This window comes from Salmo trutta, unplaced genomic scaffold (assembly GCF_901001165.1).
Source record: "Salmo trutta unplaced genomic scaffold, fSalTru1.1, whole genome shotgun sequence".
Taxonomy (NCBI): domain Eukaryota; kingdom Metazoa; phylum Chordata; class Actinopteri; order Salmoniformes; family Salmonidae; genus Salmo; species Salmo trutta.
The window spans coordinates 7501-22124 of NW_021822587.1; the positions used below are offsets into that span (position 1 = coordinate 7501).

A 14624-nucleotide genomic window follows, 5' to 3' on the forward strand; every position below is an offset into this window, starting at 1 on the left:
TATATAGCCCTTCGTACATCAGCTGAAATCTCAAAGTGCTGTACAGAAACCCAGCCTAAAACCCCAAACAGCAAGCAATGCATGTGAAAGAAGCACGGTGGCTGGGAAAAACTCCCTAGGAAAAACTCCTGAGAAAGGCCAAAAACCTAGGAAGAAACCTAGAGAGGAACCAGGCTATGAGGGGTGGCCAGTCCTCTTCTGGCTGTGCCGGGTGGATATTATAACAGAACATGGTCAAGATGTTAAAATGTTCGTAAATGACCAGCATGGTCAAATAATAATAATCATAGTAATTGTCGAGGGTGCAACAAGCACGTCCGGTGAACAGGTCAGGGTTCCGTAGCCGCAGGCAGAACAGTTGAAACTGGAGCAGCAGCATGGCCAGGTGGACTGGGGACAGCAAGGAGTCATCATGCCAGGTAGTCCTAGGGCTCAGGTCCTCCGAGAGAAAGAGAGAAAGAAAGAGAGAATTAGAGAGAGCATATTTACATTCACACAGGACACTGGATAAGACAAGAGAATACTCCAGATGTAACAGACTGACCCTAGCCCCCCGACACATAAACTACTGCAGCATAAATACTGGAGGCTGAGACAGGAGGGATCAGAAGACACTGTGGCCCCATCCGATGATACCCCCGGACAGGGCCAAACAGGCAGGATATAACCCCACCCACTTTGCCAAAGCACAGCCCCCACACCACTAGAGGGATATCTACAACCACCAACTTACCGTCCGAAGACAAGGCCGAGTATAGCCCACAAAGATGTCTGCCACGGCACAACCCAAGGGGGGGGCGCCAACCCAGACAGGAAGACCACGTCAGTGGCTCAACCTACTCAAGTGACGCACCCCTCCCATGGACGGCATGGAACAACACCAGTAAGTCAGTGACTCAGCCCCTGTAAAAGGGTTAGAGGCAGAGAATCCCAGTGGGAAGAGGGGAACCGACAAGGCAGAGACAGCAAGGGCGGTTCGTTGCTCCAGCCTTTCCGTTCACCTTCACTCCTGGGCCAGACTATACTTAATCATAGGACCTACTGAAGAGATAAGTCTTCAGTAAAGACTTAAAGGTTGAGACTGAGTCTGCGTCTCTCACATGGGTAGGCAGACCATTCCATAAAAATGGAGCTCTATAGGAGAAAGCCCTACCTCCAGCCGTTTGCTTAGAAATTCTAGGGACAATTAGGAGGCCTGCGTCTTGTGACCGTAGCGTACGTGTAGGTATGTACGGCAGGACCAAATCGGAAAGATAGGTAGGAGCAAGCCCATGTAATGCTTTGTAGGTTAGCAGTAAAACCTTGAAATCAGCCCTTGCCTTAACAGGAAGCCAGTGTAGGGAAGCTAGCACTGGAGTAATATGATCAAATTTTTTGGTTCTAGTCAGGATTCTAGCAGCCGTATTTAGCACTAACTGAAGTTTGTTTAGTGCTTTATCCGGGTAGCCGGAAAGTAGAGCATTGCAGTAGTCGAGCCTAGAAGTAACAAAAGCATGGATTAATTTTTCTGCGTCATTTTTGGACAGAAAGTTTCTGATTTTTGCAATGTTACGTAGATGGAAAAAAGCTGTCCTTGAAGCAGTCTTGATATGTTCTTCAAAAGAGAGATCAGGGTCCAGAGTAACGCCGAGGTCCTTCACAGTTTTATTTGAGACGACTGTACAACCATCCAGATTAATTGTCAGATTCAACAGAAGATCTCTTTGTTTCTTGGGACCTAGGACAAGCATCTCTGTTTTGTCCGAGTTTAAAAGTAGAAAATTTGCAGCCATCCACTTCCTTATGTCTGAAACACAGGCTTCTAGCGAGGGCAATTTTGGGGCTTCACCATGTTTCATTGAAATGTACAGCTGTGTGTCGTCCGCATAGCAGTGAAATTTAACATTATGTTTTCGAATGACATCCCCAAGAGGTAAAATATATAGTGAAAACAATAGTGGTCCTAGAACGGAACCTTGAGGAACACCGAAATTTACAATTGATTTGTCAGAGGACGAACCATTCACAGAGACAAACTGATATCTTTCCGACAGATAAGATCTAAACCAGGCCAGAACTTGTCCATGTAGACCAATTTGGGTTTCCAATCTCTCCAAAAGAATGTGGTGATCGATGGTATCAAAAGCGGCACTAAGATCTAGGAGCACGAGGACAGATGCAGAGCCTCGGTCTGACGTCATTAAAAGGTCATTTACCACCTTCACAAGTGCAGTCTCAGTGCTATGATGGGGTCTAAAACCAGACTGAAGCGTTTCGTATACATTGTTTGTCTTCAGGAAGGCAGTGAGTTGCTGCGCAACAACTTTTTCTAAAATTTTTGAGAGGAATGGAAGATTCGATATAGGCCGATAGTTTTTTATAATTTCTGGGTCAAGATTCGGCTTTTTTCAAGAGAGGCTTTATTACTGCCATTTTTAGTGAGCTTGGTACACATCCGGTGGATAGAGAGCCGTTTATTATGTTCAACATAGGAGGGCCAAGCACAGGAAGCAGCTCTTTCAGTAGTTTAGTTGGAATAGGGTCCAGTATGCAGCTTGAGGGTTTGGAGGCCGTGATTATTTTCATCATTGTGTCAAGAGATATAGTACTAAAACACTTTAGTATCTCCCTTGAGCCAGGGTCCTGGCAGAGTTGTGCAGACTCTGGACAATGAAGCCCTGGAGGAATACCCAGATTTAAAGAGGAGTCCGTAATTTGCTTTCTAATGATCATGATCTTTTCCTCAAAAAAGTTCATATATTTATTACTGCTGAAGTGAAAGCCATCCTCCATTTGCGAATGCTGCTTTTTAGTTAGCTTTGCGACAGTGTCAAAAAGAAATTTCGGATTGTTCTTATTTTCCTCAATTAAGTTGGAAAAATAGGATGATCGTGCAGCAGTGAGGGCTCTTCGATACTGCACGGTACTGTCTTTCCAAGCTAGTCGGAAGACTTCCAGTTTAGTGTGGCGCCATTTCCGTTCCAATTTTCTGGAAGCTTGCTTCAGAGCTCGTGTATTTTCTGTATACCAGGGAGCTAGTTTCTTATGACAGATGTTTTTAATTTTTAGGGGTGCAACTGCATCTAGGGTATTGCGCAAGGTTGAATTGAGTTCCTCGGTTAGGTGGTTAACTGATTCTTGTCCTCTGACGTCCTTGGGTAGGCAGAGGGAGTCTGGAAGGGCATCAAGGAATCTTTGGGTTGTCTGAGAATTTATAGCACGACTTTTAATCTTCCTTGGTTGGGGTCTGAGCAGATTATTTGTTGCAATTGTAAACGCAATAAAATGGTGGTCCGATAATCCAGGATTATGAGGAAAAACATTAAGATCCACAACATTTATTCCATGGGACAAAACTAGGTCCAGAGTATGACTGTGGCAGTGAGTAGGTCCAGAGACATGTTGGACAAAACCCACTGAGTCGATGATGGCTCCGAAAGCCTTTTGGAGTGGGTCTGTGGACTTTTCCATGTGAATGTTAAAGTCACCAAAAATTAGAATATTATCTGCTATGACTACAAGATCCGATAGGAATTCAGGGAACTCAGTAAGGAACACTGCATATGGCCCAGGAGGCCTGTAAACAGTAGCTATAAAAAGTGATTGAGTAGGCTGCATAGATTTCATGACTAGAAGCTCAAAAGACGAAAACGTCATTGTTTTTTTTTTTGTAAATTGAAATTTGCTATCGTAAATGTTAGCAACACCTCCGCCTTTGCCGGATGCACGGGGGGTTTGGTCACTAGTGTAACCAGGGGGTGAGGCCTCATTTAACACAGTAAATTCATCAGGCTTAAGCCATGTTTCAGTCAGGCCAATCACATCAAGATTATGATCAGTGATTAGTTCATTGACTATAACTGCCTTGGAAGTGAGGGATCTAACATTAAGTAACCCAATTTTGAGATGTGAAGTATCACAATCTCTTTCAATAATGGCAGGAATGGAGGAGGTCTTTATACTAGTAAGATTACTGAAGCGAACACCGCCATTTTTAATTTTGCCCAACCAAGATCGAGGCACAGACACGGTCTCAATGGGGAAAGCTGAGCTGACTACGCTAACTGTGCTAGTGGCAGACTCCACTAAGCTGGCAGGCTGGCTAACAGCCTGTTGCCTGGCCTGCACCCTATTTCATTGTGGAGCTAGAGGAGTTAGAGCCCTGTCTATGTTCGTAGATAAGATGAGAGCACCCCTCCAGCTAGGATGGAGTCCGTCACTCCTCAGCAGGCCAGGCTTGGTCCTGTTTGTGGGTGAATCCCAGAAAGAGGGCCAGTTATCTACAAATTCTATCTTTTGGGAGGGGCAGAAAACAGTTTTCATCCAGCGATTGAGTTGTGAGACTCTGCTGTAGAGCTCATCACTCCCCCTAACTGGGAGGGGGCCAGAGACAATTACTCGATGCCGACACATCTTTCTAGCTGATTTACACGCTGAAGCTATATTGCGCTTGGTGACCTCTGACTGTTTCATCCTAACATCGTTGGTGCCGACGTGGATAACAATATCTCTATACTCTCTACACTCGCCAGTTTTAGCTTTAGCCAGCACCGTCTTTAGATTAGCCTTAACGTCGGTAGCCCTGCCCCCTGGTAAACAGTGTATGATCGCTGGATGATTAGTTTTAAGTCTAATACTGCGGGTAATGGAGTCGCCAATGACTAGGGTTTTCAATTTGTCAGAGCTAATGGTGGGAGCCGTCGGCGTCTCAGACCCCACAACGGGAGGAGCAGAGACCAGAGAAGTCTCGGCCTCCGACTCCGACTCGCTTAACGGGGAGAACCGGTTGAAAGTTTCTGTCGGCTGAATAAGCGACACCGGTTGAGCATTCCTACAGTGTTTCCCTCCAGAAGCCATGAGAAAGATGTCCGGCTGCGGGGACCGTGCGAGGGGGTTTATACTAACGTTACTATCTGTACTTGCTGGTGGCACAGACGCTGTTTCATCCTTTCCTACACTGAAATGACCCTTGCCTAACGATTGCGTCTGAAGCTGGGCTTGCAGCACAGCTATCCTTGCCGTAAGGCGATCGTTCTCCTGTATATTATGAGTACAGCGACTGCAATTAGAAGGCATCATGTTAATGTTACTTAGCTTCGGCTGTTTGAAGTCCTGACGAACCATGTCCAGATAAAACCTCCGGGGTAGGAGAGTTGAATGAGAAAAAAGTTGAGTGAGGGAAAAAGTAAAAATATACGGTAATGAAAAAGTAAAGACCGTCAGGTAGCAAAGTAAAAACGGCAACAAAAACGCACAACAGCGTAAACAAGTCTGCAAGTTGTGACCGGAGTGAGTGTTTGCAAGTGAGTGTTTGCATGCGTAAATGTGATAATGTGGGGTGTTGAAAGGTGCCAAAATAAACAAAAGGCCACCAAAAATACCACAACAAAATCTATAAATGTGTCTGCATGGAGAGAGTCTCTGGGGCTCTGGTCTATAGTAGTACCACTATATAGGGAATAGGGCTCTGGTCTATAGTAGTGCACTATATAGGGAATAGGGCCCTGGTCTATAGTAGTGCACTATATAGGGAATAGGGCTCTGGTCTATAGTAGTGTACTATATAGGGAATAGGGCTCTGGTCTATAGTAGTGCACTATATAGGGAATAGGGCACTGGTCTATAGTAGTGCACTATATAGGGAATAGGGCTCTGGTCTATAGTAGTGCACTATATAGGGAATAGGGCTCTGGTCTATAGTAGTACCACTATATAGGGAATAGGGCTCTGGTCTATAGTAGTACCACTATATAGGGAATAGGGCTCTGGTCTATAGTAGTACCACTATATAGGGAATAGGGCCCTGGTCTATAGTAGTGCACTATATAGGGAATAGGGCTCTGGTCTATAGTAGTACCACTATAGGGAATAGGGCTCTGGTCTATAGTAGTACCACTATATAGGGAATAGGGCTCTGGTCTATAGTAGTGCACTATATAGGGAATAGGGCCCTGGTCTATAGTAGTGCACTATATAGGGAATAGGGCTCTGGTCTATAGTAGTACCACTATATAGGGAATAGGGCTCTGGTCTATAGTAGTACCACTATATAGGGAATAGGGCTCTGGTCTATAGTAGTACCACTATATAGGGAATAGGGCTCTGGTCTATAGTAGTACCACTATATAGGGAATAGGGCTCTGGTCTATAGTAGTGTACTATATAGGGAATAGGGCTCTGGTAGTGTATATATATGTACAGTATGTATGTATGTATGTAGGTATGTACAGTATATCTGTGTGTTGTACTGTATGTACGTAGGTATGTACAGTATATATGTGTGTTGTACTGTATGTATGTAGGTATGTACAGTATATATGTGTGTTGTACTGTATGTATGTAGGTATGTACAGTATATATGTGTGTTGTACTGTATGTATGTAGGTATGTACAGTATATCTGTGTGTATACATGTATGTATGTATGTATGTATGTATGTAGGTATGTACAGTATATATGTGTGTTTACTGTATGTATGTAGGTATGTACAGTATATATGTGTGTTGTACTGTATGTATGTAGGTATGTACAGTATATATGTGTGTTGTACTGTATGTATGTAGGTATGTACAGTATATATGTGTGTTTACTGTATGTATGTAGGTATGTACAGTATATATGTGTGTTGTACTGTATGTATGTAGGTATGTACAGTATATATGTGTGTTTACTGCATGTATGTAGGTATGTACTGTATATATGTGTGTTGTACTGTATGTATGTATGTAGGTATGTACAGTATATCTGTGTGTATACATGTATGTATGTATGTATGTATGTATGTATGTATGTATGTATGTATGTAGGTATGTACAGTATATATATGTGTGTTGTACTGTATGTATGTAGGTATGTACAGTATATATGTGTGTTGTACTGTATGTATGTAGGTATGTACAGTATATATGTGTGTTGTACTGTATGTATGTAGGTATGTACAGTATATATCTGTGTTGTACTGTATGTAGGTATGTACAGTATATATGTGTGTTGTACTGTATGTAGGTATGTACAGTATATATGTGTGTTTTACTGTATGTATGTAGGTATGTATGTATGTATGTATGTATGTATGTATGTATGTATGTATGTATGTATGTATGTATGTAGGTATGTACAGTATATATGTGGTTGTACTGTATGTATGTAGGTATGTACAGTATATATGTGTGTGAGTGTGTGGCTGTGTACAGTATGTTGTATCAATGACGCTTTTAGTTTGAAATCTATTTTTCTGTTCTGTGTCTAAATGCAGGTCCTCTAGATGTGAGTATCCAGGCGAAGTGCGACCCTTGCCTCTCCGACCCCTGTCACAACGACGGGACCTGCTCCAACCACCCTGTCACCTTCTACCGCTGTAGCTGCCCCTACGGATTCAAGGTACTGACCCTGACCTTTAACCTCTGACCTTTAACCTCTGACCCTGTCACCTTCTACCGCTGTAGCTGCCCCTATGGATTCAAGGTACTGACCCTGACCTTTAACCTCTGACCCCGTCACCTTCTACCGCTGTAGCTGCCCCTATGGATTCAAGGTACTGACCCCTAACCTTTAACCCCTAACCTCTGACCCTGTCACCTTCTACCGCTGTAGCTGCCCCTACGAATTCAAGGTACTGACCTCTAACCTTTAACCTCTGACCCTGTCACCTTCTACCGCTGTAGCTGCCCCTACGGATTCAAGGTACTGACCCCTAACCTTTAACCTCTGACCCTGTCACCTTCTACCGCTGTAGCTGCCCCTACGGATTCAAGGTACTGACCCTGACCTTTAACCTCTGACCCTGTCACCTTTTACGGCTGTAGCTGCCCATACGGATTCAAGGTACTGACCCTGACCTTTAACCTCTGACCCTGTCACCTTCTACCGCTGTAGCTGCCCCTACGGATTCAAGGTACTGACCCTGACCTTTAACCTCTGACCCTGTCCCCTTCTACCGCTGTAGCTGCCCCTACGGATTCAAGGTACTGACCCTGACCTTTAACCTCTGACCCTGTCACCTTCTACCGCTGTAGCTGCCCCTACGGATTCAAGGTACTGACCCTGACCTTTAACCTCTGACCCTGTCACCTTCTACCGCTGTAGCTGCCCCTACGGATTCAAGGCACTGACCCTGACCTTTAACCCCTAACCTTCATCCCTCGACCCTGACAGACTAAAGCTGCCCTTACAGATTCATGGTAGGCAGTGGGACTTCGTTCTTGTCTCTGTGTGATTGGAGAAGAGACTTGGTGTCCGACATCACAGGGTCAAATACAGAGGAATGTAACCTCTCTCTCTCTCTCTCCTTGTGTGTGTGTGTGTGTGTGTGTGTGTGTGTGTGTACGTGTGTGTGTGTGTGTGTGTAGGGTCAGGACTGCGAGGAACCTCTCCACGCCTGTATCAGTAACCCGTGTCAAAATGGCGGCACCTGCCACCTGAAAGACGGAGAACGCAGGAACTACTGGTTAGATACCCCCCCCCTGTCTAGAGTATTAATTTGGAGGTCTATAGAGGACAGTAACTACTGGTTAGATACCCCCCCTGTCTAGAGTATTAATGTGGAGGTCTATAGAGGACAGTAACTACTGGTTAGATACCCCCCCTGTCTAGAGTATTAATGTGGAGGTCTATAGAGGACAGTAACTACTGGTTAGATACACCCCCCCCCCCCTGTCGAGAGTATTAATGTGGAGGTCTATAGAGGACAGTAACTACTGGTTAGATACCCCCCCCCTGTCTAGAGTATTAATGTGGAGGTCTATAGAGGACAGTAACTACTGGTTAGATACCCCCCCCCCCTGTCTAGAGTATTAATGTGGAGGTCTATAGAGGACAGTAACTACTGGTTAGATACCCCCCCCTGTCTAGAGTATTAATGTGGAGGTCTATAGAGGGCAGTAACTACTGGTTAGATACCCCCCCTGTCTAGAGTATTAATGTGGAGGTCTATAGAGGACAGTAACTACTGGTTAGATACCCCCCCTGTCTAGAGTATTAATGTGGAGGTCTATAGAGGACAGTAACTACTGGTTAGATACCCCCCCTGTCTAGAGTATTAATGTGGAGGTCTATAGAGGGCAGGAACTACTGGTTAGATACCCCCCCTGTCTAGAGTATTAATGTGGAGGTCTATAGAGGACAGTAACTACTGGTTAGATACCCCCCCCCCCTGCCTAGAGTATTAATGTGGAGGTCTATAGAGGACAGTAACTACTGGTTAGATACCCCCCCTGTCTAGAGTATTAATGTGGAGGTCTATAGAGGACAGTAACTACTGGTTAGATACCCCCCCTGTCTAGAGTATTAATGTGGAGGTCTATAGAGGACAGTAACTACTGGTTAGATACCCCCCCTGTCTAGAGTATTAATGTGGAGGTCTATAGAGGACAGTAACTACTGGTTAGATACCCCACCCCCCCCGTCTAGAGTATTAATGTGGAGGTCTATAGAGGACAGTAACTACTGGTTAGATACCCCCCCTGTCTAGAGTATTAATGTGGAGGTCTATAGAGGACAGTAACTACTGGTTAGATACCCCCCCTGTCTAGAGTATTAATGTGGAGGTCTATAGAGGACAGTAACTACTGGTTAGATACCCCCCCCTGTCTAGAGTATTAATGTGGAGGTCTATAGAGGACAGTAACTACTGGTTAGATACCCCCCTGTCTAGAGTATTAATGTGGAGGTCTATAGAGGACAGTAACTACTGGTTAGATACCCCCCCCCTGTCTAGAGTATTAATGTGGAGGTCTATAGAGGACAGTAACTACTGGTTAGATACCCCCCCTGTCTAGAGTATTAATGTGGAGGTCTATAGAGGACAGTAACTACTGGTTAGATACCCCCCCTGTCTAGAATATTAATGTGGAGGTCTATAGAGGACAGTAACTACTGGTTAGATACCCCCCCCCCCTGTCTAGAGTATTAATGTGGAGGTCTATAGAGGACAGGAACTACTGGTTAGATACCCCCCCCCCTGTCTAGAGTATTAATGTGGAGGTCTATAGAGGACAGTAACTACTGGTTAGATACCCCCCTGTCTAGAGTATTAATGTGGAGGTCTATAGAGGACAGTAACTACTGGTTAGATACCCCCCCCCCCTGTCTAGAGTATTAATGTGGAGGTCTATAGAGGACAGGAACTACTGGTTAGATACCCCCCCCCTGTCTAGAGTATTAATGTGGAGGTCTATAGAGGACAGGAACTACTGGTTAGATACCCCCCCCCCTGTCTAGAGTATTAATGTGGAGGTCTATAGAGGACAGTAACTACTGGTTAGATACCCCCCTGTCTAGAGTATTAATGTGGAGGTCTATAGAGGACAGTAACTACTGGTTAGATACCCCCCCCTGTCTAGAGTATTAATGTGGAGGTCTATAGAGGACAGTAACTACTGGTTAGATACCCCCCCCCTGTCTAGAGTATTAATGTGGAGGTCTATAGAGGACAGGAACTACTGGTTAGATACCCCCCCCCTGTCTAGAGTATTAATGTGGAGGTCTATAGAGGACAGTAACTACTGGTTAGATACCCCCCTGTCTAGAGTATTAATGTGGAGGTCTATAGAGGACAGTAACTACTGGTTAGATACCCCCCCCCTGTCTAGAGTATTAATGTGGAGGTCTATAGAGGACAGGAACTACTGGTTAGATACCCCCCCCCTGTCTAGAGTATTAATGTGGAGGTCTATAGAGGACAGGAACTACTGGTTAGATACCCCCCCCCTGTCTAGAGTATTAATGTGGAGGTCTATAGAGGACAGTAACTACTGGTTAGATACCCCCCTGTCTAGAGTATTAATGTGGAGGTCTATAGAGGACAGTAACTACTGGTTAGATACCCCCCCCCTGTCTAGAGTATTAATGTGGAGGTCTATAGAGGACAGTAACTACTGGTTAGATACCCCCCCCCCTGTCTAGAGTATTAATGTGGAGGTCTATAGAGGACAGTAACTACTGGTTAGATACCCCCCCCCCGTCTAGAGTATTAATGTGGAGGTCTATAGAGGACAGTAACTACTGGTTAGATACCCCCCCCCCTGTCTAGAGTATTAATGTGGAGGTCTATAGAGGACAGTAACTACTGGTTAGATACCCCCCCTGTCTAGAGTATTAATGTGGAGGTCTATAGAGGACAGTAACTACTGGTTAGATACCCCCCCTGTCTAGAGTATTAATGTGGAGGTCTATAGAGGACAGTAACTACTGGTTAGATACCCCCCCTGTCTAGAGTATTAATGTGGAGGTCTATAGAGGACAGTAACTACTGGTTAGATACCCCCCCCCTGTCTAGAGTATTAATGTGGAGGTCTATAGAGGACAGTAACTACTGGTTAGATACCCCCCCTGTCTAGAGTATTAATGTGGAGGTCTATAGAGGACAGTAACTACTGGTTAGATACCCCCCCTGTCTAGAGTATTAATGTGGAGGTCTATAGAGGACAGTAACTACTGGTTAGATACCCCCCCCCCCTGTCTAGAGTATTAATGTGGAGGTCTATAGAGGACAGTAACTACTGGTTAGATACCCCCCCTGTCTAGAGTATTAATGTGGAGGTCTATAGAGGACAGTAACTACTGGTTAGATACCCCCCCTGTCTAGAGTATTCATGTGGAGGTCTATAGAGGACAGTAACTACTGGTTAGATACCCCCCCCCCCCTGTCTAGAGTATTAATGTGGAGGTCTATAGAGGACAGTAACTACTGGTTAGATACCCCCCCTGTCTAGAGTATTAATGTAGAGGTCTATAGAGGACAGTAACTACTGGTTAGATACCCCCCCTGTCTAGAGTATTAATGTAGAGGTCTATAGAGGACATTAACTACTGGTTAGATACCCCCCCTGTCTAGAGTATTAATGTAGAGGTCTATAGAGGACATTAACTACTGGTTAGTTACCCCCCCTGTCTAGAGTATTAATGTGGAGGTCTATAGAGGACAGTAACTACTGGTTAGATACCCCCCTTCTCTAGAGTATTAATGTGGAGGTCTATAGAGGACAGTAACTACTGGTTAGATACCCCCCCCTGTCTAGAGTATTAATGTGGAGGTCTATAGAGGAGAGTAACTACTGGTTAGATACCCCCCCTGTCTAGAGTATTAATGTGGAGGTCTATAGAGGACAGTAACTACTGGTTAGATACCCCCCCTGTCTAGAGTATTAATGTGCAGGTCTATAGAGTACAGTAACTACTGGTTAGATACACCCCCTGTCTAGATTATTAATGTGGAGGTCTATAGAGGACAGTAACTACTGGTTAGATACCCCCCCTGTCTAGAGTATTAATGTGGAGGTCTATAGAGGACAGTAACTACTGGTTAGATACCCCCCCTTTCTAGAGTATTAATGTGGAGGTCTATAGAGGACAGTAACTACTGGTTAGATACCCCCCTGTCTAGAGTATTAATGTGGAGGTCTATAGAGGACAGTAACTACTGGTTAGATACCCCCCCCTGTCTAGAGTATTAATGTGGAGGTCTATAGAGGACAGTAACTACTGGTTAGATACCCCCCCTGTCTAGAGTATTAATGTGGAGGTCTATAGAGGACAGTAACTACTGGTTAGATACCCCCCCTGTCTAGAATATTAATGTGGAGGTCTATAGAGGACAGTAACTACTGGTTAGATACCCCCCCCTGTCTAGAGTATTAATGTGGAGGTCTATAGAGGACAGTAACTACTGGTTAGATACCCCCCCTGTCTAGAGTATTAATGTGGAGGTCTATAGAGGACAGTAACTACTGGTTAGATACCCCCCCCTGTCTAGAGTATTAATGTGGAGGTCTATAGAGGACAGTAACTACTGGTTAGATACCCCCCTGTCTAGAGTATTAATGTGGAGGTCTATAGAGGACAGTAACTACTGGTTAGATACCCCCCCTGTCTAGAGTATTAATGTGGAGGTCTATAGAGGACAGTAACTACTGGTTAGATACCCCCCCCCTGTCTAGAGTATTAATGTGGAGGTCTATAGAGGACAGTAACTACTGGTTAGATACCCCCCCCGTCTAGAGTATTAATGTGGAGGTCTATAGAGGACAGTAACTACTGGTTAGATACCCCCCCCTGTCTAGAGTATTAATGTGGAGGTCTATAGAGGACAGTAACTACTGGTTAGATACCCCCCCTGTCTAGAGTATTAATGTGGAGGTCTATAGAGGACAGTAACTACTGGTTAGATACCCCCCCTGTCTAGAGTATTAATGTGGAGGTCTATAGAGGACAGTAACTACTGGTTAGATACCCCCCCTGTCTAGAGTATTAATGTGGAGGTCTATAGAGGACAGTAACTACTGGTTAGATACCCCCCTGTCTAGAGTATTAATGTGGAGGTCTATAGAGGACAGTAACTACTGGTTAGATACCCCCCCCTGTCTAGAGTATTAATGTGGAGGTCTATAGAGGACAGTAACTACTGGTTAGATACCCCCCCCCGTCTAGAGTATTAATGTGGAGGTCTATAGAGGACAGTAACTACTGGTTAGATACCCCCCCCTGTCTAGAGTATTAATGTGGAGGTCTATAGAGGACAGTAACTACTGGTTAGATACCCCCCCCTGTCTAGAGTATTTATGTGGAGTTCTATAGAGGACAGTAACTACTGGTTAGATACCCCCCCCCCTGTCTAGAGTATTAATGTGGAGGTCTATAGAGGACATTAACTACTGGTTAGATACCCCCCCTGTCTAGAGTATTAATGTGGAGGTCTATAGAGGACAGTAACTACTGGTTAGATACCCCCCCCCTGTCTAGAGTATTAATGTGGAGGTCTATAGAGGACAGTAACTACTGGTTAGATACCCCCCCCCCCCTGTCTAGAGTATTAATGTGGAGGTCTATAGAGGACAGTAACTACTGGTTAGATACCCCCCCCCTGTCTAGAGTATTAATGTGGAGGTCTATAGAGGACAGTAACTACTGGTTAGATACCCCCCCTGTCTAGAGTATTAATGTGGAGGTCTATAGAGGACAGTAACTACTGGTTAGATACCCCCCCCTGTCTAGAGTATTAATGTGGAGGTCTATAGAGGACAGTAACTACTGGTTAGATACCCCCCCTGTCTAGAGTATTAATGTAGAGGTCTATAGAGGACAGTAACTACTGGTTAGATACCCCCCCTGTCTAGAGTATTAATGTGGAGGTCTATAGAGGACAGTAACTACTGGTTAGATACCCCCCCTGTCTAGAGTATTAATGTGGAGGTCTATAGAGGACAGTAACTACTGGTTAGATACCCCCCCCTGTCTAGAGTATTAATGTGGAGGTGTGTGTGTGTGTGTGTGTGTGTGTGTGTGTGTGTGTGTGTGTGTGTGTGTGTGTGTGTGTGTGTGTGTGTGTGTCCAGGTGTGTGTGCGCGGACGGTTTCGAGGGAGATGTGTGTGAGATCAACGTGGACGACTGTGAAGACAACGACTGTGAGAACAACTCGACCTGCGTCGACGGAATCAACAACTACACCTGCACCTGTGGTCTGGAGTACACAGGTAACACACACACACACACACACACTCTTTTCTATTGTGTTCGTTTGTTCTGTCTCTCTGCTTCTGTAGCTGATATCTGTAGATTCGCTAACTAATTAAATGTGCCGCTCATGTCCTCTCCTCTCTCTCTCTCTCTCTCTCTCTCTCTCTCTCTCTCTCTCCTCCCTCGTGTCTCT

The 14624-nt window shown here is 44.9% G+C and overlaps 1 protein-coding gene across 1 annotated transcript in view; it reads left to right on the forward strand.

Annotated features, from left to right (window-relative positions):
• Window positions 1-14448, forward strand: part of LOC115182841 (slit homolog 2 protein) — a gene marked incomplete at its 3' end in the record, with an annotated part of 21942 nt that extends 7494 nt beyond the window's left edge. Inside the window, exons 6-8 of the mRNA XM_029744252.1 lie at window positions 7235-7359; window positions 8328-8425; window positions 14309-14448. Coding sequence (XP_029600112.1) covers window positions 7235-7359; window positions 8328-8425; window positions 14309-14448 — 363 coding nt within the window. The remainder of the gene's footprint in view (window positions 1-7234; window positions 7360-8327; window positions 8426-14308) is intronic.
• Between the last annotated feature and the right edge of the window lie 176 nt (window positions 14449-14624).